At 34.0% G+C, this 21,829-nt stretch overlaps 1 protein-coding gene across 1 annotated transcript in view; it reads left to right on the top strand.

Annotated features, from left to right (window-relative positions):
* Positions 1–21,829, top strand: part of LOC135686087 (voltage-dependent calcium channel subunit alpha-2/delta-3) — a gene marked incomplete in the record, with an annotated part of 32,611 nt that overhangs the window by 5,586 nt on the left and 5,196 nt on the right. Inside the window, 24 exon segments of the mRNA XM_089109063.1 lie at positions 1,439–1,520; positions 5,426–5,548; positions 6,027–6,086; positions 6,644–6,779; positions 7,890–8,021; positions 9,007–9,064; positions 9,619–9,669; positions 10,094–10,193; positions 10,792–10,863; positions 11,588–11,677; positions 12,244–12,363; positions 13,363–13,441; positions 13,720–13,769; positions 14,512–14,604; positions 15,193–15,249; positions 15,707–15,775; positions 16,679–16,756; positions 17,829–17,900; positions 18,296–18,373; positions 18,702–18,763; positions 19,143–19,219; positions 19,560–19,614; positions 20,038–20,156; positions 20,433–20,523. Of these exon segments, the coding sequence (XP_088965189.1) occupies positions 1,439–1,520; positions 5,426–5,548; positions 6,027–6,086; positions 6,644–6,779; positions 7,890–8,021; positions 9,007–9,064; positions 9,619–9,669; positions 10,094–10,193; positions 10,792–10,863; positions 11,588–11,677; positions 12,244–12,363; positions 13,363–13,441; positions 13,720–13,769; positions 14,512–14,604; positions 15,193–15,249; positions 15,707–15,775; positions 16,679–16,756; positions 17,829–17,900; positions 18,296–18,373; positions 18,702–18,763; positions 19,143–19,219; positions 19,560–19,614; positions 20,038–20,156; positions 20,433–20,523 (2,004 nt within the window).

The raw sequence follows: 21,829 nt of genomic DNA, 5'->3' as shown, positions 1-21,829 counted from the left end.
GATATGACAGTTTAGCTATCCAGACAATTCGTAGATTAAATTTACTCGGATGTCTTAGATTTCAAGCTGCTCAACAGTTGTTCGATCCTCAGTTATAATTGACCAAAAATACTTTCTTAGTTGGGAACTGTATTCATTTACCTTAATGAAAATTAAGTTGGAGCTCCGAAGAAGAGCTGCTCGTTAGGTTTTTTTAAATATTTTTCTAGTTTCTTTATACATATTAGCTGATAGGGCCTAGATATTGATGATGAGGTTTGACTACACTGGAAAAAGTACCTGCCAAAGATGACGTGGAATTAGCATCCGAAAAAGTTATCAATTTAAAAGCTGGTGAAGATTCTGCAAAGTTTCAATATTATTGAAGTAGATTCTATTGATTAGGCATAATTAGAAAATAATAACAATTGAGCAGCGTGATATCTGCAAATAAACAATGTTAATGAAATCCAAGACAAATTTTGTAGGAGACAAGAAAATGATTTGTCTGAAAATCGCTTAAGTTTACTACAATTATCAAACTGTCTTTTTCTTTTGAGTATGTGTGAATTGGTTTTAAAAGTCATTACATTAATAGCAAAGTCTTGATGTTGCGGCTTTTATGATATGATCAATATCAATTCAATATTGAGCAATATATTAGCTGCTAGAGACATCGAGTAAATATGTTTAAAACAAAATTGACTTATCTCTAAAGTAATTCTATTAGATCTAGTCTCTGTTTCTTCAAAAATCCTGACCACAAAAGCTTATTCTCTATAGTTAACGGTACTTGTAGATTAAGGTATCCACGAATAGATAATAACACCTTTTGAAATCAACCCCGATGTGCCGAGCCTTAAAAGTACCAGACTGCGGGAAACACATGTAAAGAAAAGTGATATCTTCAGGACGTTCTACCACAGGATAACACTTTGTTCTGTTTGTGATAAAGCAGATTACACATTTCTAAAATTGCTTAAAATTTTGTTTCCGAACAGTGTCTTATAGCCCACAAGATAATGCGATCAAATTTTCGCCAATTTTAACAATAAAATCGGAGTTGTGGCGGTCGATGCTTAGTTAAACAGACAAATTTTTGAACTTGCTGCCTCGATTGAGTATGTGTGCAGTAAACAATTTAAGAAAAGTCTGTTTGGAATTTGAGCATATCACTCATAGATGTTATGAGGAAAAGGAACAGTTTAACTTTAGAAATGGAAATTTTCAAATTTTCATTTCTATCATAAAAACTAATTCATTAACATTCATTATGTGAACATATAATCAGAGACTTCAGCTCATTCTTTACTCACCTGCGCTTCAATCTTGGACGTGCTTCTATGAAATATTTGTAGTTGTTTGACAAATTGATGACGATATTTCACAGTATTTTAATCAATGCATCTAGTTGTTGCAATGTAAACTTTTAACAATCAATATGATTTTCCTCCAACAGGACTCTGATGCTAGCAGATTACACAGGAAAGAGACTCGGGGAAATAGCCGAGGTAACGACAGGAAGAACTCATTTTCAAAAGGTGAAAATTACATCAGATAAATAAATCTGACTAAATTCTAATCGTGTACGGTTTTTTGTAGATAAATGCTAGCATTTCAACCATATTTTCAGCAGTGGCAGTGCGAGGTACTGTATAGAAGGTAATGGGCGTGGCCAGTGAGACTACGCCCGTTTTGCCTCGTTTCAATGCTTTGTACCCGGTTAATTTTCCTTAGGAGATATGCTCTACCTAGCACTTTTCAATCCGTTTTTAGAAGAAATATGTAGATCATGTTTTGCCAAATTTGGGAGGAGGGGGGGGGAATTGTCCCCTCCATACCCTTCCTTGGCGCCGCCACTATTTTCAGTTTTAAGCTCTTTCTATCTGTATTTCAGGGACGAACTTGGTAGAAGTAGCATTATCAAAACCCCACAAATAGATAGGAATATTCACTAACCAGCTGTCAGGAGATTCACAAGACCCGTCAACATTCTTTGAAACACATAACGACTTTGACCTGTGTTGTGTTATTCTTTTCTTTCGTTACTTTCACAGATAGCTTATCTAAGTATCATATGAAACAAGTAAAAAGGTGTCTTAACATTTTACATTATTTTTCAAAAAATGCAAGCTTGGTTGATTACGACAAAAAGTTTCCTATTCAAAAGATTTCAACGAAAAATCTTTGCACTTTTTCTCTGCTACCTATTTTATGTTTTATTGTCGTATGCATCCAAAAAAGCGCACCAAATATTGATATGTTTGAGGCTGCTACATAGGACGTTGCAAAAACATTACTTCAAGCCTCTTTTCAAGCGACATACCTTGAGGTATTAGTACTAATGCATTCCAGTTTTATCTATTCTATCCGCTGTAAAATCTGCAAAACTTTTATGTAAACGATCTAATGACACAGCCTAATGCAAATGTTTTCGTTAATAACACAGCCTAACACATGTTATTTGCAGGATTCATATTCAACAAGGAAGCATCTCATCAATACCAAATATTTTGAATGCTCAAAGTAATTTGTTTTTGTAAGCTTAGTGAAGTTAGGGCTTTGAAATGTGATGGCAACCATTCTTATAGAAGCTACTTACTGGTTTCATAAAATTAAAGCAAAATATTTAAAATTATGCTCTCTTTCTTTACAAGATGGAATAAAAGTGTTATTTAAAAGTCAATTATTATGATTAAATCAACAAAAATAGTCAAAATTGAGCAGGTGGTTATTATTAATTTTCTAAGGCACGACTTTTTGGATATCGAAATAGAAATTACCAATTTGAAAGACAAACCGAAGCCGAAAGTTTAAAGCTAGATGTGTTTATGTGTGCATAGATAAGATAAGATTGGCTCAATGTGCAATTCACGGTGGATTCACGGGCGGGAAGCCAGGGACAACCTTCTAGATGGGAGGTGGTGCTAAAGGCCTTAAACTGTAGCATAGTGTATAAAGCAAAAAAATAGTTTACAAAAATTGTGCAACTTTACGTTTCTTGTACAAGATTGAGTCAGAAGATCGTTGTTAGCCCCCGCTGTGCAATTTTTAAGTTCGGACGATTTTGTTAGACTCTTTTTAGGTCGATTTAAAGGGTTTGAGGTCAAATTCAAAGACTGTAAAACGTATATAAAGATAGGGCAAAATGTGATAATTGTGGGTATAGTTAGTTTAGGCCGCCACCTTGGATGGTGGCAAGAAAAACTTTAGATTATACTAATCCAAGGATGGGCAGAAAGTGGATTTAAAATAGAATTTGAGGGGAAAAGTCCAAGCCTCCAAGGCAATATTCATATTGCAAGATTTTTCAGAACCAAGTTCTATAATTTTATCAATTCTAATGTTGACATGAAAAAGGAAGGGTCTTAGAAAGAAAATACAGAGCAATCCCGATAGAACGAGCCCCGGATATAGAAATATTCAAGGTATTACGAACTAAATATCTGGTCCCTTGGATTCTGCCAGACAAAGTCCTTACAATTTCTCTCGGTGTAACGAACCCCGGATATAACGAGCTCTCGTTATTGCGAACAAAATTGTTGGTCTCTTCATCATAATAGCCCTCGACATACGAACTTTTCATCTGTTATTTTGATTTACTTCTTTCCGGTGTTCATTTATCATTTTCTCTCAGTGGTAGTCGTTATTGTCATCGGTAAAGCATACATCGGAAAACATGCAAATTTTATGCTGCAGAAAAAGGAGATGAGATGCGGGCAAAATTTAACACCTTTTCAAGGCTTCATGACATTTCAGCAAAAAAGCCAACACTCAGAAAGCCAAATTGTAATGGGTGATAAACAAGATTTTCATTTTTGATCACTGACAGTTATCAAATCGGAATCCAGCTTGTTCGTTTTGACCAAAATATGCACAGAAGTAGGGGATAGCTTAAAAAACCCCACTAAATGGTTTTTGATGCATGCACTGCGAAAAGAACTAAAAAATTGTCTCCCGGTTTAGTAAACTCCCAATATAGTGAACTGTTTTCTGGCGCTTTTCAGATTTCGTTATATCGGGATTCCGCTGTATTTTTTAGGAAAGAGCATTTCGCGGTCCGGATGGTATCTTGTTGCGGGCCGGAGACTATACTAAGAATGACTGCTCTATAAACTCTATAGCTTTTATATACATGGTACTACAATATGTATTATTATAGATGCTTATAGCCCTCATTATCATATCAGCCCTACATTAGCTGGTATTTTCCCAGATGGGTCAATAAGATGACTGATTGGTCAACACATGAATATGTTATTCTATCGCTCTAAATTTGACGTGCACCTGGACTTTAGATTTCTTCTTGCTTTATTTGTTATTAATTATCTGAAATTTATACTCTGGTGGTTTTCCGATGAAAAGTGCTTTATTAGGTTTTTCACAATTTTCCGTGCTGTTTTCCTACTAATCAATGCTTTTTGTCATTCACGCAATTTTTAAACTCAATCTTTCTGGTATATTTATAGGCCATATGTAAAAGAAGATCAGCTTACTATGATGTCTTTGATGTTAGCAAAATTTATCTTGATAAGGGTATATTAGCAGGTGGCCAGCCAAAAGCTAGAGGCCATTTAAAAGAGCAAATCCCAAAGACAAAAAGCACCATTTATTGAAATTATTTTTGAAAAAAAATTAATTTCTGAAAGATATTTCAGAGGCCACAGTCTCCTTACAAACTTGAAAATCCGTAGTCCGTAATCCGTAGTCGAAAAAATATGATTGATTTCCCCAAATCAAAAAGGTGATTAACAAAGCCAAAGTTTTGTAATGAATCAAGATAACGATTAAATTAATGCGCATTCATATTGATTTCAAGAAAGGTGCTTCATCTCTCGTTAGAAATGTTTCTCTAGCCTGCCCTCACAAAAACGAAGAAACAAATCATAATGAGTTAAGCTTTGTAACCTGCCCTGGGCCTCAAGCAAAACTTTCGCCAATGGAGAGGTGCAAGCTCGTTGAATGCTCATGTTTGTTGATTGGTGGAAATACCTAGTCATAATTGGTAGAAAATATCGATTGGTTGCGTTACAAAACTTCAAAAGACTAACATTTAAAATAATACTTTTAGGGACTTTTTACATGCCTATTTGCTTATAAAAAATGTATTAAAATCACCAGGCGTTTCATTTTCTAAAGGTCCTTTTTGTAAGATTTTGCTAATATTTGCCAATCAATACAACAAAAAGTAAAATCAAAATATGGATTTTTTGGTTTTTCGTTGAAAATTGATTAGGAAGTTGACAGGTGTCCAGTTTTTCGTTATTTCACATGTACCGATCTCAATATCGTTCTAGAGAAACAAGTTCTCTTTGCAAGTAGAAGGAAACAAAACAATTTATTGATAGAATCTATTATTAAAGCAATTTTCATTACGTTGGATTTAAAAATCTATTAACGAACAATTTCTTTGTGAAAAGGTAAAGGAAGCCCTTTTCTTCTCCAGGTGTTTTCTGATCTCTTGCAAAACGATTCATTAAAGATTTTCAATGTAAATGGCATGGAACTGATCAAAGAATTTTCAAAGGAATTAGAGCGACAGGTTGAGTCGAAAAACGCTGTGCTCACGGTAGGTCTTTGAACATGTGTTATGTTAACATCGAACTTGTGTTACTCCATGTAAGAACGAGCATTTTACTGGCAGTAACAATCTTTCGTCGATTAAAGGAAGACCGTAGGTTATGGCTGATTGTCGATTCCCTTTTTAGTGATATGCTGCTTTCTAGATTCTTTGTATGATAGAATCAATTTCTAACATACTCTTGTAAGCTCATTGACACTGCTATATGACATTGCTCTCCACATATTTGAATAGGTGGTAACGGGAATCTCAGGCAACGCGAAGAAGGGGATCTGGGGGCTAGAGCCTCCCACTTTTGGCCGAAAATGCAAAAAGGCTAAGAAATGAACCACCAGTCAAGCCTTTCATTCTTTCCCCCCCCCCCTTCCACCAACTTTTTTCACATTCCACTTTTCTCAACGCTCCATCATGGTGCCTGAATTCTACACCTGTCTCTAGAGTTAACTCAACAAAGTTTTAAATTTAGAAAGTTAAAAGAAAAGCAGAAGAGTACTACCAACCAAACGAGAACTCCAACAATAACGACGTAAGTAGAGCAGATATGTCTATAGCTTTGTTCTCCTTTTAACAATTACAGGGTGCCATCGCCTGATTAGTAAGTTACCAATATATAATTATGTAAAACAGTCACCAATGTACGATTGTAGCTCTTCATATTTTGTTTGTATGACACACACGTGATTACGACCTATCACTAACAGAAAAGTCTCTTCGGGCAGTGTCCTGAAATTAGTGAAGTGAAGATATGAATGCTGTTTGTGACATAGTAAGCGCCTGTGCATGAAAAATATTGAAACATGATTAAAAAAGGAGCTAGTGAGCTAGCAATCTTCTGAATTTATGACTAAAAATTGTTTAAAAAAGTTATTCAAATATGTTGAAAATAAGCTAGGGCAGGGAATTCAACATTTTGATATAAGATGATATATTGTTACTTCTCTTTTACTTTCTAAAAGACTTTATTAACTGATAGAATAAGCAGCATATAGAAGTTTCTTTCACGAATATCATCTGAAAGCCAAACTGCAAGTCCAACACCGCCATTATTAATTCAGTCTATTTCAATGCCATTATAAATTCTAGTTACAGTTTTTCAATATGAAAGATTACAATGCATCCGGACGACCGATTTTGAAAGTGGATCCAAAGTTCTTTTCAGTGAAGCCAGTGAACACATCCTTGAGTGGACACCATATACCAACAAATGTTTACCCCAGAAGTGAGTGAACTTTGGTTTGAATGTGCTTATATACCAACGATTTATTTTAATCGTGTAATCGTGTCAAAGATGCCTCAAAGGAGAGCCATGCTGTAGCAAATCATTTTTAGCCGTCACTACATCAATAGAATATTACATTTTTCGTTTTACCTATCGTTATTCTGAGAAAAAACAACGGAAAGGAATTTCAGTAGACCCAAAGCAATGTGGGATGGTGCAAAATGCCGAAGAAGTAACTACCTATCCCAGCATCATTTTGTAAGAACAATATAAATTTTGCCTGGCTGGGATGAATTTCAATATCTCGAATAGGTGTAATGGAGATCGGAAAACTAATTTAATTTATGCTTTAACATGATTTCAACCATATAAATGTACAGTAGTAGGCTGACATAAATGTGCTGAGCTTTTTTTCTAGCTTGTTCATTATTTACGTTCATCATTTACTGTTGCTGTTATAGAATCAAACCCAATTCAAATTAATAAATACTGTAAAAGAAAAATCACGTCAATCAGTGGCTTGATATTTCTCTGTGCTTCTCAATGTCTCACTCAGCAATATACACGTAGTTGTACTGTTCAAGTTTATGGGTCAGCCCTCTCTGTCAGCATTATAGCATTGTCAAGTTATAAAGACTTGTCTTTAGAACTTTTGAATCTTGATGTTATAATCTGAAAGAACATCTAACAGATTATAAACATTTTCACAAATCAGCTGACACTGGCTTCTCTTCCCTATTGAATCACTGATATGGGCTTTTGGTTTTAAGATCTATGAACCCTTTCAAAACAATAGTACCCTATTAGCAAAACGCAATTCTTTTTTTTGCCTTGTTTCAGCTATAGTGTGACAGATTTGTTTTGAAATATTCCGAGGGTGAGAACCTTTTCTCATAAATTTTCTTCAGATTTTTTTACTACCAATTACATTATGCTCTCATTAAATCGTGCCCCCTTGTTAAATTTTACTTTTTAAAAAAATAAAAAATTCAGTGGGGAAGCGTTACTTCTGAGACGGAGGGTTAATTTGAAATCATAAGAAACGTCTTTTCTTTACCTAGCAAGAGAAGAATAAAGACTTTAAAGTCTTCTTCAATTTCTTTATTTCAGAGCCTGCTATTTTGAACGTGATAAAGCAAAGGCAGAAGCTGGATAAAATATATGAAGACAACTATAGGGAGCAATCCAATCTTTTATGGCAGTACATAGGATCATACAATGGAGTTCTAAGCATGTACCCCGGTAAGAAGATTACGTCACATATCTCCCAATGCAATCAGGCAGAAATATAATTATGGTAATCAAAACTGGTTGCAATAAATTTTTACACATCGGCATATCACAAATTTAGCTTGGGACCTGAGGCTAGGTCTCTCTAACTTAACTGTAAATAAACCTGAAAAACAAGATTAAGAAAAAGCCGACATTTTTTAAAGCTATTTTTATAAATTTCGATGATTAGTTTTTATCTCAAAGAAAAAGTTTTGTTTTCTTAAATCGGATTCAATAAAATTGAAAAATTCAGTCAGATATTTGACTATTTCCTCTTTGAATGCTTAACCTTATATGATCATTGCATTATGAAAGAGCTTATTTGAATCCTTTCTGAATACAGCTTTTTAGTGCCTCTAAATCAATTCACACTGTTTTGCCAGCTGCACATCTAAAGAAAGGGTGTGGTTATCAAAGATAATTCAATGATTTTGAAATATGGCTTGAATCTGCTCCTTTTAGTGAGGGTTGAATGTAAAAGCCGGAATAGAAAGAAAAGTTTTATGCTTCAGTGCTGCGGTTTTCTATAAAGCTAACGTTGGATAATTCTTTAAGATTTATGAATAATTTTTGCATAATCTGGTCACGAAATTAAAAATTTATTTTAGAGCTTTGCGGTAACGGTGAAAGGACAGGGAGCTTTCCGATGTTTTATTTTCGTGGCCTTTTCCCTTGCATTTTCTCTTCTATTTTCTATATTAATAATATGTATAAAGGTAGATTTTCCATGTCATGCATTTCAGATTGTTGCAAGTCCCCTCAATCCAAAATCTTAGACCCTGTTCTATCGTTATGGTTGGAATACACGTTGAGAGCCATGGTTGTGAACCCTAAAACGTCACTGAAATGTTTTCGAAACTTCTACAGACAAACCGTGCTCTTTCAGAGCAGCTTATATACTGTATATCGCACGGACACGGTATGTTTCTTGACCTAATACATGCTTCTATCTTAGGATACGAGTGGGGCAACCCCCCTGACAGTGATCGATATGATTGCAGAAGGAGAGGATGGTAGGTATCACTCAAAGACATATTGAAAGTCTAACAGGAATCTAAAAGTGGGCATAAACTCCATTTTCGAAGTTGTATTTTAAAATTATACTGATCACAGAAATTTCGATATTTAGATACTGTCAAAGGTTAAACGATTTCAAAGTCATGGTCGCAAAACATGTCACAAAGCCCATTTTAACCCCCCACGGCTCTCCAAATATCATTAAGTTTATTCGGAAAGATTAAAATAATACTTCGCTGTATTAACGTATACAAATTTTCAGCTCGAATCATTTTCATAATAGATACTCGTGGTAGAAATCTACTTTTTAGTATTGACACATCGTTATTATATTGAAATATATTTGACGAGTAAGTCAAAATTGCGAACAATATTTACAGAATGTGTGAACTAGAGCTAACGCATGCGGAAAGGGACGGAGTAAATTCAAAGGTTTAGAAAAGGCATGTATCTGGTTTATCTTTTATTGAGTACTGGGCGAGGGAAGGGAGGGGAAGTCACAGAACGAAGCATTAAGATGTGATTGATATTCATGGTTTCATCTTAACAGGTATACAACAGGATCAAGCTCTGCAAAAGACGCTGTTATTTTGCTGGACAGGTTGAACAATTCACTATTTGAACCCGATTAGTCTAAATTTATCTTGTCACGTCATAAAAAAGGTTGCCTAAGATGATTTGAATGATTTTCCTTGAATTGTTCTTGATCTGTATCCATCAAAGATATACTCTTTCAATGTTGTTAGTGCTTTGAGAAACAATGCAAAATATTAAACTCATACGAAATTATAAATAGATAGTGGGATATAAGGAACAGCCTTTATAATGTGGTACAATTGCCCCTCCAGTCCAAGTGACCTTCCATTGTCCTCTTTGTTATATAAAGAACTGCCTGCAACGCAGCTAATTTCCTTTCGAAAAGGCTATATTATGTAGCGGTATGTTTTCCACCTTTCTACATCTTTTTGTGCCAAAAGCTTTATGTTTTTCTGTCATAATCCTTCTACATCATTTCATCATTGAAGGAGTGGTAGCATGGCTGGCACCAACTGGAAAATAGCAATAGCTTCAATTAATATCATCATAGAATCTCTGCAAGAAAACGACTTTTTCAACGTAGTTCAAGTAAGTTAAACTTGCAGCAATTGATTGTTTCTTTTTCTCTGCATGCTTTTTTTTGATGTTGTGTTATAGATATTGCTAGCTATCAAGACTTACTATAAATTGAAGGCTTGATTATTGTTTCCATGTTAAATTTTGCCAGTTCAAAATATCAGCTAGTTTTGTTGGCTCTCCTTGCTCTCCCACCCTTATGGCAGCATTTCAAAAAACAGAGACTAGATTCGTTGCAAAATTTTGCCCGAGCACGAGCATCCACTTTCACAAGGGTCAACAAGACGGGGGCAAAGTTGCAAATCTCCCCGAGGCCTCGATGTCTAGAAGGCTTCATAAAGAAATGAATTCAATTTTTAGAAATGGAATGAATCAGGCGTATCAGATGTATGCATAAAAATAGTAAATCATTTTAATCAACTGCATGAAAATGACCGCAAGAAAAGGTCTGAAAGACATTTTTAAGCTGCTCTAAACGGGATGGCCGCGAAATTCTTCTCTCGCAAGGCGCCTCGCCTTTCAGTCCCCCCCCCCCAGGGCTTTCAAAACCTCTCGGCAACCCTGCTCTTTACTCAATAACAAAACTTTAATGATGTATTTTGTCCGGTAGTTCAACTCAAATGCAGCTGTTGTTCATGATTGCTACAAAAACCTCGTACAAGCAACCAAAGCAAATCGAGAGGTGTGTAGAACTTATATGATAAACTCCTTGATTACTTGAGCACAAGTTTCTGAATATCTCGTCTTGAAAACTATTGAACGTTTTACCCCTTTGTCACTTTTGCTTGCATGGAAATTGATTCTGGATAATCTAGTCATTTTGACGTTCAAAATAACCTTATTTGAAATCCATTATAAACAGGGGGTAATTTTCATACTTTTATACAAGAACATTGTGGCTCAGTTAAAAGAGGCCCAGAGTATCGAATCTCAAAATTTGAGGTCCCAAACATTGTCACAGAAATGAAAAGTTGTTCTTAATACTTGTGGTAAACACTAACTGATACTCTTTTGCAAGAACTTTGTCCTTCTTGAAGTCATATCTATTGAATTGCGTTAAAGTGTTTGCTACAATTTTAATCCAGACCCAGAATATTTAATTCATAATCTTGCAACTCATAGGCCTCACTTGAGGTTTTGTAAAATCTACAGCGAGGAAAATTTACATCGACCTCCTTCAAAGAATGGTAGACAGCACCCCGCAACCTTGGACATGTGAATTAGCCACTACTAGTATAATTTCTCCGAACAAGTTATTGTGGAGATTAAAGAGTAGTGAGGTGTCAGATGTTTATAGCATTATTTCGAAACATATCATTTTAAATTTAAGTTAAATGTCGTTTTATCCATAAACAGAGAATTTTGACCATTTCATGGCTAAAAAGAAACAATTTCCTATCTTACAGGCAATATTAAACAAAGTTGCCAAGTTACCAGGTCCTTCAGGGTACGCTAATGGGAAGAAAGCTCTAGAGAAAGCGTACAAACTGTTGCAGGTAGTTAATTAGCATTTAACAGTCTGTAAGATCTGAATCAAGCTCTCTTCATTTGAATTGTCTGTCTTGTAAACAACATACGACAGAAAAAATATTGACTTGCAAACCATAATAAATTCAAAGTTGGATTTCTTGCAAATGCTCATCAGAAGATTGCTATAGAAAAGTTTTTGTGCACTTCTAAGAAAATCTAAGTGATGGTAAAGCCATCAATTGAAGGAAGGATTCCCAAAAAAGCAAAAACGTAAATAATTAAAAAGATATATCAAACAGATGATTGGAACTATACCTAACTGACGTATTTAGAGGAAATAAACCCAAGGCAGAGTTAAGTTCCAATCGTTAATCAGTTTTACGTGCTATTTATTTTAAGCCTTGATTAACAATGTTTCCCACGTAAAGCTGCATAGATTGTTTATATTCAATTCAATAATTAGCTGAAGCTAGGCCTAACTAAAGGGTTCTTTGAATGGTACTTTTAAAACTGCCTAAATATTAGAAAAACGGAATCTGATGTTATCCAAAATACTTAACTATTTTTTATTTCAATGGTCTGATGCTGACAGGAGGCTAGTAAAAGTGATTTAACCAGCTCTGGGTGTCACCAAGTTGTTTTCATTATATCTGATGAAATTGAAGATTTTGAGGATATGAAGAAGGTTTTGGAAAAGCACAGTGACATGAAGGTAGGCCATTGGGTGCAAATAAAACATATGCGCAAAAGCTGAAACATTTACTAAGTAAAGTGAGCAACCAATAACTAACACTTTCAAAAGCAAACAAGGTATTGTTTTGTTCAAATAAGTAATCGTAATTGTAATTGAATTGTTTTACTTTAACTGTCCTGCGTTTGTGGTACTGTGAGGATCTTTAGCCCTATCCAGACCGGGCTTTTTGAGCTGCTAGAAGATTAAGGAGGGGCTCATTAAGCTACCCCCCCCCCGCCCGACTCTAAAATCGTTGTTCCTTGGTCTATGTTGACAAAAATCACCATAGACATAGCAGAGGTTATGATGTATCATTTTTTAAGAAAAGATGTCCAAAAATAGAAATGACGTCATAATCATTCAAGACATAACAAAGAGAGTACACAAAAATTTCGTTATAGTCAAAGTCACGTAAAACACGGCTGAACTTTTGTACATAGAAAAATAGAAAAGACCATATTTATTATGAATATAAGAGGTAACAAAGATTCTATTAAATGATTATTAGATGAACCCAAGTTCAGTGCATCAAAAAAATCCTTAAATGTTTACCTTGATCACTGTGAAAAAAATAGCCAAATTCCCCCCAATTTAATTTTTTTTAATTTTTTTAAACAAATTCACACTTCATATAGATAGAAACTAAAAGTCAAAAAGCATCGTGCTAGTTGAGTCTACCAATGTGGAGCACTGCTCGATTAAGTAAGTGGAGGGCTGAATGAGCCCCCCCCCCCCCCCTCGTCTGGATAGGGTTAAATTCAAAACAAGGTTGTTATCTCTTTGAAATAGCGCTTTTACCATCACTTCAATGAAGAAACTTTTCAAGACTAAACGGTTTGTTTAAATTTAGGTCGATTCTACAGTAATTTAATTTCTACTCGTGCCCTTGACCACTGGTATTCAATAATGCATGTTGCAAGGTGATCCGAAAACCCAAAGTAGGAGTTGTCATCATATTTTAATATCTCTCTCTTTTAGGTTAGGATTTTTGCATATCAAATCGGACGTGGATCAAAAAATAAAAAAGCCTTACAATACATTTCCTGTAAATCATTGGGTAAGTTCTTTAGCAAAGTAAATTTTTTCTTGCCATAGCTTGTCTAGCAATATACGTATATGAATCTTATGACCTTAAAAATCATTATATTTATAGAGAATAAAGGAAACTTGTGCATTGTCCCTTAATCTAAGAAAATGTTTCCTCTATAATGTGAAAATTTCATTTTGTTTATTCGTCTTTTCCATGAGCAGATGATATTATTTAGGTAGCAACATTGATGATATTGATGATACTGTTAGACAGCTTTGTGTAAAAACTTACGCTTGTCTTTGAAGGCCAATTCTTTAGACTTGAGACGATTGGCAATGCATACGACTTTGTGCTGGTAAGGTCATTCTGCTTTTTTCTATCTTTTATAACTCTCAGGCTTTCTATCTTGCTTTCTATCTTCTCTTCCACTTGATTTTTTCCTTTCTAGTTGTTTTTTTTAAATCTCAGTGCTAACTGGTTTAGGCCATGCATGTCTACTGCAAAAGTAGCCTTGACAAATAATAAACAGAAAAATGTTCTTTAGATAATATTCGACATTGTCGATGACTGGAATTTGATCAATAATGCCCCAATTAGATCAAATCCTTAAAAATGTTCATTAAAGATGGCTTTGAATGAGTAAAACACAAATTATTGAGCTATTTATGCAAACGTAGATGATTGGATTTCATCCATAATTTTCTGATAAAATTTGTTAATAGTAACAAACACGGTTTATCCATTTCTTAGAATTCAGATGCCCAGAATCGTTTCCCCCGGCATCCCCTTTTAGAGGAAAATAATTGAAATTTTGTTTCTTTCTGTATTCTCTGAAATAGCCTGGCAGCGATTGAGGTAGCATGTAGAATGAAAAAGACTAAGATCACTTCAACCATAATTATAAATAGTGACTTTTGGAATCCAAGAAAGCTGCCAACATTATGTTTCTATTTGAAGCATAAAACTTTGAAAGATATCACACATCTGTGTTACTTATCTTTGTAAAATGTTGTTTCTTTGATCAGCATACGATTGATGATTTGTTTATATGTTTAAGAAGTTTAAGAAAAGTATTTATATGATCTGTGTATTGACAGGACTATGTGAGAGTTCTTGGCACTCCGATTGCGCTGAGCGGTCAAGCAGTGGGAAATGTACCAATTTATGTCCCAGTTTATATTGACTGGGAGGTAAGTTTACACAATGCATTATATACTTATTGAGCAATTATGAGACCAGAGTTACTGTCTGTTGTATGCAGATATCTGTTTATACGGTGCTGCCACTTGATAAACAGTCTTACGAAGACCAACGATCAGGATGAATATTCCGAGCATTAAATGGCAATAGATTGTCTGAATTTTCGCAAATACAATGGTTTTCCTTTTTTCCTGTAGATTTTTTGTTTTAAATTAATTTTGAAAAAAGAAAATTTTATCAAAAATCAATGTTTTGAAAGAGATTGTATCTCCCCACCTCTATAGAAATTATCATACGGCTTTTAAATGTATTGTTTTTATGCCAACATTAAACTTGTAAACTTCAACTTGTTTGATATTGATTTTATATTCTTATTATTAAAAGCCAGAAATCTTTCTACTCAATTATCTCTCACTTAAAACTTTACCAACTTTACGATTAACTTTCAATTTCCCGGCGTCTGATGTGGAACAATTGTTTTGATTTCCTCTTAAAAACCTTTTAAATGACCAGTTGTTGATTACTTCTGCATGGTACTAAAAATAATATTTGTAATGACTGTTGATTCTTTTAAACAGACAAGGCTGCCAATATTTTCAGTGGTTTTACCAGTTGTGAACAATACAAAAAATTCAGTAAGTAATGGATGGAAAATTGTCTGCCTTTGTTATTCATGCTATAAAACGCCAAATAACAAAGCCAAAACTCCTGCAAAACCTATTATTAATGTTAAGCAGAAGAGGTGATCATGAACTCAGTTTTATAAACAAAAAGATAGGAGACCAATATGGAGCTTAACTCGAGCATAAGGGCTCTGTCTTGTGGGTTTCTGCTAAATTTCTAAATGACTTACAGCAAAATGAATCAATGTTTTGTAAAATATAACATAAATTATATTTCCACATCTAAATTGGTGTGTTTGAGATGGTATTTTCCAACCAGAAACAGTGGCCTAAAATTTATTTTGCTTGACGTTATAAAAAGCTTTCTCTGCTAATCTAAACTTACATATCCATTATAAGATACTTAGGCGGTAAAATAGTATTTGAAAAACTGCAATTTTACTGCAACTATGCATTGTATCTTTAACAGGGCTTACTCGGGGTTGCTGCACAAGATATCACATTGATCGAGCTTGAAAATACAGTCCCTGTACACAAGGTTTGTAATTTGGACTCTAAAACTCAAGTAAGGATTTCAGTATACAAGCTAAATTCTACAAAGGAGTAGAATGCTTTGCTGTATGTACTAGGTTAATTTCCATATCAACTTGGCAAAAGACAAAGATGGAACAAGATTTCATTTTTACCAGACTCCGTTGCAATGAAACCTGTTTTTAGGATGAATATGAGAACCAACAGGGCAAGAAAAAATGTAAAAAATAAACACGAGTACTTCTCCCCTGATATAAAGCACAGTAGATGTACTTGTTTATTTATACAAAACATTTGATCATCAACCGCAAGCCACCCCTCCTTCCACTGCCAAACCACAGTGACCATGCCAAGAAGTATAATTACTTCCTACTAAGTAACATTTTTCAGGCTTCCTTTATCTCTCTAAGGCCACCGAGAGGGGGAGCAAGGGGGCAAAGTATGCCTTAAAATAGTCAAGCGTTATGAAATATTGCAAGAAATGATTAAAAATATATAATGAAATACATTTTTATTAATTTAAGGGCGTGGTCGCAAAAATTTTCCGCTTGCAGGGGGCCTTGTCTTTCGATTTTGCCCCAGGGCCTCCGTAATCTCTCGGCGGCCTTGCATCTTTCTGCCTCATTCTTTTCGACGTTGCTGATATATCAAACTGATTCTGTCTCTTATACCTCCATCTCAACCTCTTCAATGCATTTTCTCTTAAACCAATGTTACCCTCAATGTATGCATTTAGAAGCTTAATAAATCTTTGCAGTGTTTGTAAAAAAAGCACACAGGAGTGATTACTTATGTCATTTACTTACACGTTGGTGAATCATAAACACACCAATTATTTGGTCTTTATTTAAGATAAAATAATCACAGATTAGAATTTTTACTGTAATACATGGTAACCTTTTAATTTTAGCTTGGTGTCTATGGCTACGGATTCGCTGTCAACAACAATGGCTTTGTGTTATTCCATCACCGACTCAGCTTTCTACAGGTTAATTTCTATCAAGTTTTGGTTTGCAAATTGAACTTACATCAAGCAAATCTTAAAAATGGATGCCTGGTCAGAGATGTGCTACAAATATCTGGGAATCTTTTTTGCCATTCGTTAGGGAGATCTAAATGAGAAAGGTAGACTGTTTCCTGCTACAAAGTCATGGTGGTTTGAAATTAGTATATAGGACAATTCTCCAAATTCATTTTACGTAAAATATTCCTTAGTTACTGGAGTCGTTCTTGAAAGTTCGCAAGATTTCAGGGATTTACGACTTAAAAAGAACATTTCTTTTAGCCTTATGGCACATCCACCCACATTCAAAGATATCTGGATAACACTCTCTCGTCCAAGTCTATGAATTTGAAAACTTCGAAATATTTCTTAGTACTTGTGTTTGCCCAGTGCTGCAAATCTAATAATGTAAGCAAATGAAATTTTGTAAAGGTTGCTGCTCGGTTGCATTTCCTAATATAAAATAAACTTGAACGATCTAATCCGACTTTACTTTTCTAAAAGAAAACAGAAGACCAAAGAAGACTCCCTCCGCGTGCTTTTAGCGAGACTGTTCAACAAACTAACTGAAAACATGCTTTGTACCAACTCAAGAATTGGAGCGTTAGCTGAAAACAAAATGTGTTTTTCGTTAATGTCATTAAAAATTGTTTGGTAGAGTTTACTACAAGAATATGGACGTGTCCAACACCCCTATGAGCATTGAAATTATGTTTTTTATTTACTTAAACTTAATTGAATTAAAGATTAGCATTCTCTAATGGTGTATATTTACCAAGAAATTCCCCTGTAATAAAAACAGATTGGACACCAATTTCAATCAAAATTTATCGACTTGTACACTTTTACTAATATGAAAGAGAAGAAACTGATACTGATTCTTTTGATTCTGATATGTAAATCGAAACTGATTCTTTTGCATCAAGATATTGGTAATTTTAATGCTACATTAGTTCTTCACAGCTATCACAATTATTTACATCTGAAACCATTATATTTTGCAAGTTTGCACGAGAGGTCAACTCTTATTTTAATGCTTTTGTATTTACATTTGTAGCGGGTGAATACATTTTCACCAACAACAACTCTTGAAGCAGTCGAGTTTAACAACAACAACAAATCCACTGTGGTAAGTCACTTGGCAACTGATTCGACTGATGATTAATAATCATTTACAACTTTATGTCTTCTATGGTAAACAATAGATAAGCTTGTCCTTTCCTCTTTCTCTTCTTAATCTCACCTCCATTTCCGTTGTTAGGGCTTAGCAATATGAACTTGAGCATTTCCCTTGCATCATCAACTAAAAAAAAACAGTATCCTAACTAACTAGCAAGAGGAAGAGAGGGGTGTGAGCGTGTTTACCTTAATTCCTCTTCATCGTATGGACCCTATCTGTATTCATCATCAAAGTCAAAGAGAAACCAAAAAGCCTAAGATTGACTTTCTTAAGTACATAGTTAACCAATAAAGCACACTAAATTCAAAATGATAGTATTTCTGATACTATTTCTGTTTTCCAAGCTGACGAAGAAAATGATTGATCGCGAAACTGGGAGTTTAGAGGCAAGGGCAACGATTCTGATCACCCCAGATAAAAAGGTTTGTTTATAGTATCCCTGGTAATGTTATGGCTAGGATATTGAAAAGTCTACGTAAACAATGAAACTACATAAACTTTGATAAAACTATTTTGATAAGCGTTAAAAAACATATGATCAAGATGATAAACATATGAACTTCTCTGCTTTTAAGGCTCAAGTTTTATTTTCAAAAACAAAACAAACATGATTATTCATCCTGATCTGTTTTTCCACACAAATTGTAATTATAACATTGTTTATATGCAAGAAAAATTTTAATTTGAATTAAAGTCATTTATTGTTTCTTCCATAACACAACACTGTCTCATCTAGATTTTCTTTAATAGGAAAGGACATTGGAGACAAATATATCGTACTTTTTCATGCCTGTTAAGAACACCCCTTTCACGTACGTTATGCTTGATTAATTTATGTTTTTGCATTTACTCGTATGTCAAAAAATTATGTTTCTTATCTAGAAACAAATGACAAATATGATCTCTAAAATGCTAGGAAATCGGTTATTCTATGACAGGATCCTGTTTGCTCTTGTATATATAACCAATACAACAAATTTCTAGGTAAATATAAAAAAAGTTTATCAAAATTTTAAATTTTTCTGCTGAGCCATCATTGAAACAGTTCAACCAAAATACAATCCCGAGAAGGAAGCTGACGGAAAACTTGTCTATGAACTAGCCATTCATAACAAGGGCTTAAACATGTTTAAATTTAAACTGGCTGTTTCAAAAGTGTATCTTTTCTGATTCTAATTTCTATTTTTGTAGAGCTGGTATTGCTATCCAAGAATATGGCCTGAAACAGATTAAGACAAGCACACATTTCTCAATTAATTTCTCCGAAGGTATCATTTGTGAAAAGTTGCTTGCTAAAATTACATTTTTCTACAGAAATTTTTCTAAGAAATAGTACATAGTTTTTGGCGGTACAAATTTGAAAATGGCTTTGAAAAATTGTTGAATTTTGCACCGCATAAATGTATGATCTTTTCAAAACCATTTTCAAAACCACTATTAAACTCTTTTCAAAACCATGTTCAATTATCATGAATTTGCTTATCTAGTGCAAGTGACTGTTTAGTTAATCTTTGATTATTAATCTTATTTGAGTTTCTAAGAATACTTTTTTACTACGTTGGTTAATATTTATAAACATGAAACCTAACAGTTAAATTTCGTCTTTAGCTGTGAGAAGCCTTAACTCTACACAAGAGGGGACCAAGATAACTATTGCTCCATGGTCAGTATGGTTTATGTAATTCGTAACAATGTTTTTTTGTTAAAATGGTCGGCACCATTCAGTCATTAAGATTCGATAAGATAGATTCGGTTTACTTTTGGATGCGTTTGATGGCAGTCTGACTATAATCTAAGCAGACGCGTTACGGGTTTGTCGATGCTTTTCGACTGATCACTGATAACAAGGTTTGGTCTCGTATCATATTGAATGTCATAACATGATGACTTAGTTTCATTTCTCGGAATCTCTCAATAAAGACAGTAGGCTTTTACCATCCTCCTTCTTCTAAAAATTTGTCATCATATTGCGCCTTCTAGCCGATACCTAAATTATTTGAATGGTTAATTCATGTGCTATTATTAAAGACAATATTTTCAAACAGTTGATATTGGCATTTTCTTTAACTAAATAAAAATATTCCAGGCCCTACTGCAACGTTACTGCAGAGGCACAAATGAACATGCCAACAATCTACAAGTTTTTTCCGATCAAAAGTGAAATTGTGAGCTACCTTTCTCAGTTCAACGAAACTCCAGCAAACTGTAAGTAGCTTAACATTGCAACCAGAGCGATATTTCTGTTTTATTCTGTCGTATAGCCTGTTGCAAAATCTCATATTTATCCATAAATCTTTTTTGTCCAATTCTTTTGTCTCCTCGGTTTTGCATTTAAGTAGAGATAGCTGGTGGTTAGTGTTGCCTATTAGTAGAAAACAACGCGTAGCGTACCTAAGATTATATTTTATAGGTTTCATACTTATAAGGTTTATAGGTAAAAAATATATACTATCGCAAATCACTTTCATTCAAAAATTTAAGGTGACAAGGAGCTTACAGATAAATTGCTGTTGTCTGCACAAAAGGTTGAAGAAATAGCCTCTAAAAAATGGAATATCACGAGAAATAGAATGTGAGTTATCTAAAATTAATTTGAGAGAATACAGGAGTGTTTATACATTTGCTAATATCTAGTTTATACCCTACATACAGTAAAAGCCCGCGTGTAAGAACCTAAGGATTTAAGAACCCTCTGGCAGAAATTATCTTTTTATACTCCAAAATACAAGAACTTTTTTAGCCAATCAATTTCCAGCAGGGCCTTTTATGAGGGGTTTAACCATAATTTTCACCAAAAGCCAAAATTAAATTGTTAAAATAAAACTCAAAATGCATAATGTATGCTAAATTTAAACTTTTATTATGAAACAATTATTGCTACTATTATATATACAATATTGTATCATTGGTCAATTGTTGGTGGGCTTTTGGCAACATTGGCACAATAATAATTATTTAGATTGAAGAACAGGGCAGGTTTAATGCTATGTTCTGATAATCAAAAACAATATCTACTCTCTTGAATTTAATAACTAGCTAAGAAAATATTTAGCCTAAACTGTCAATAAGTATCCTATAATACAAGAACCTGTTTGCCATACTCTAAAAAAAGGAGGTTCTTACACGCGGGTTTTTACTGTAACGGACATTTCAATTCTGACACAAAATGTTAAAGATTCCGGAATTAATTTCATAACGGTCTTCTTTGTCCATAAATGCTTTTACATGTAATTAAATCTAAACAAAATAATAAAACATGATGAAGAACATTCTAGTAAGGAGACCACAAACAGAAACAAAGAAGTGCTGACTGAATAATATCCATTTCAATTTCAATTTCAGCAATGGCATAATATCTACATTTATATCCACACATTCTGGATACACGAGAATACAGTTTACAAGGTAGAAGTCATAACACCTTGAAGCATGATAAGCAATAACTGAAATTAATAAATCGTTGAAAATTGAAATATTTGCAGCTTTGCAATTACAGCGCTTGCCTTGTTTTAAAATGTGTTTTTAACTTTGTAATTTAAGAAATAACTAATTTACCTTTTCATTATTCGCATAACGATCTTTTCTAAAATATTCTACTATAAATATTTGGTTAACGTTGTTTCCTTAAGCTTTGTTGCACATTTTTTTTACTTGTGATGTGTTTTGACTTTTTCAAAGACAGCATAGGCATATTTCTCCGGATGATAACCAATCAGTTCATGTTAGAACTTTACACTGTCTAATAAAAAATTTGGTTATTGATATTTTGACATTATAGTTAAAATGCTTTTGTCTTTTAGTTTGATTAAAAAAATTTTTAAATAAGAATAAGATAATTTATCTTTGAAATAAGCAAACGATTTAAGACACTCTAAGTT

This window comes from Rhopilema esculentum, chromosome 6 (genome assembly GCF_057945365.1).
Source record: "Rhopilema esculentum isolate cy_ngs chromosome 6, ASM5794536v1, whole genome shotgun sequence".
In the NCBI taxonomy this organism is placed as follows: Eukaryota; Metazoa; Cnidaria; class Scyphozoa; order Rhizostomeae; family Rhizostomatidae; genus Rhopilema; species Rhopilema esculentum.
Note: the sequence above shows the minus strand (reverse complement) of the source record. Positions and strands in the feature narration are given on the sequence as shown.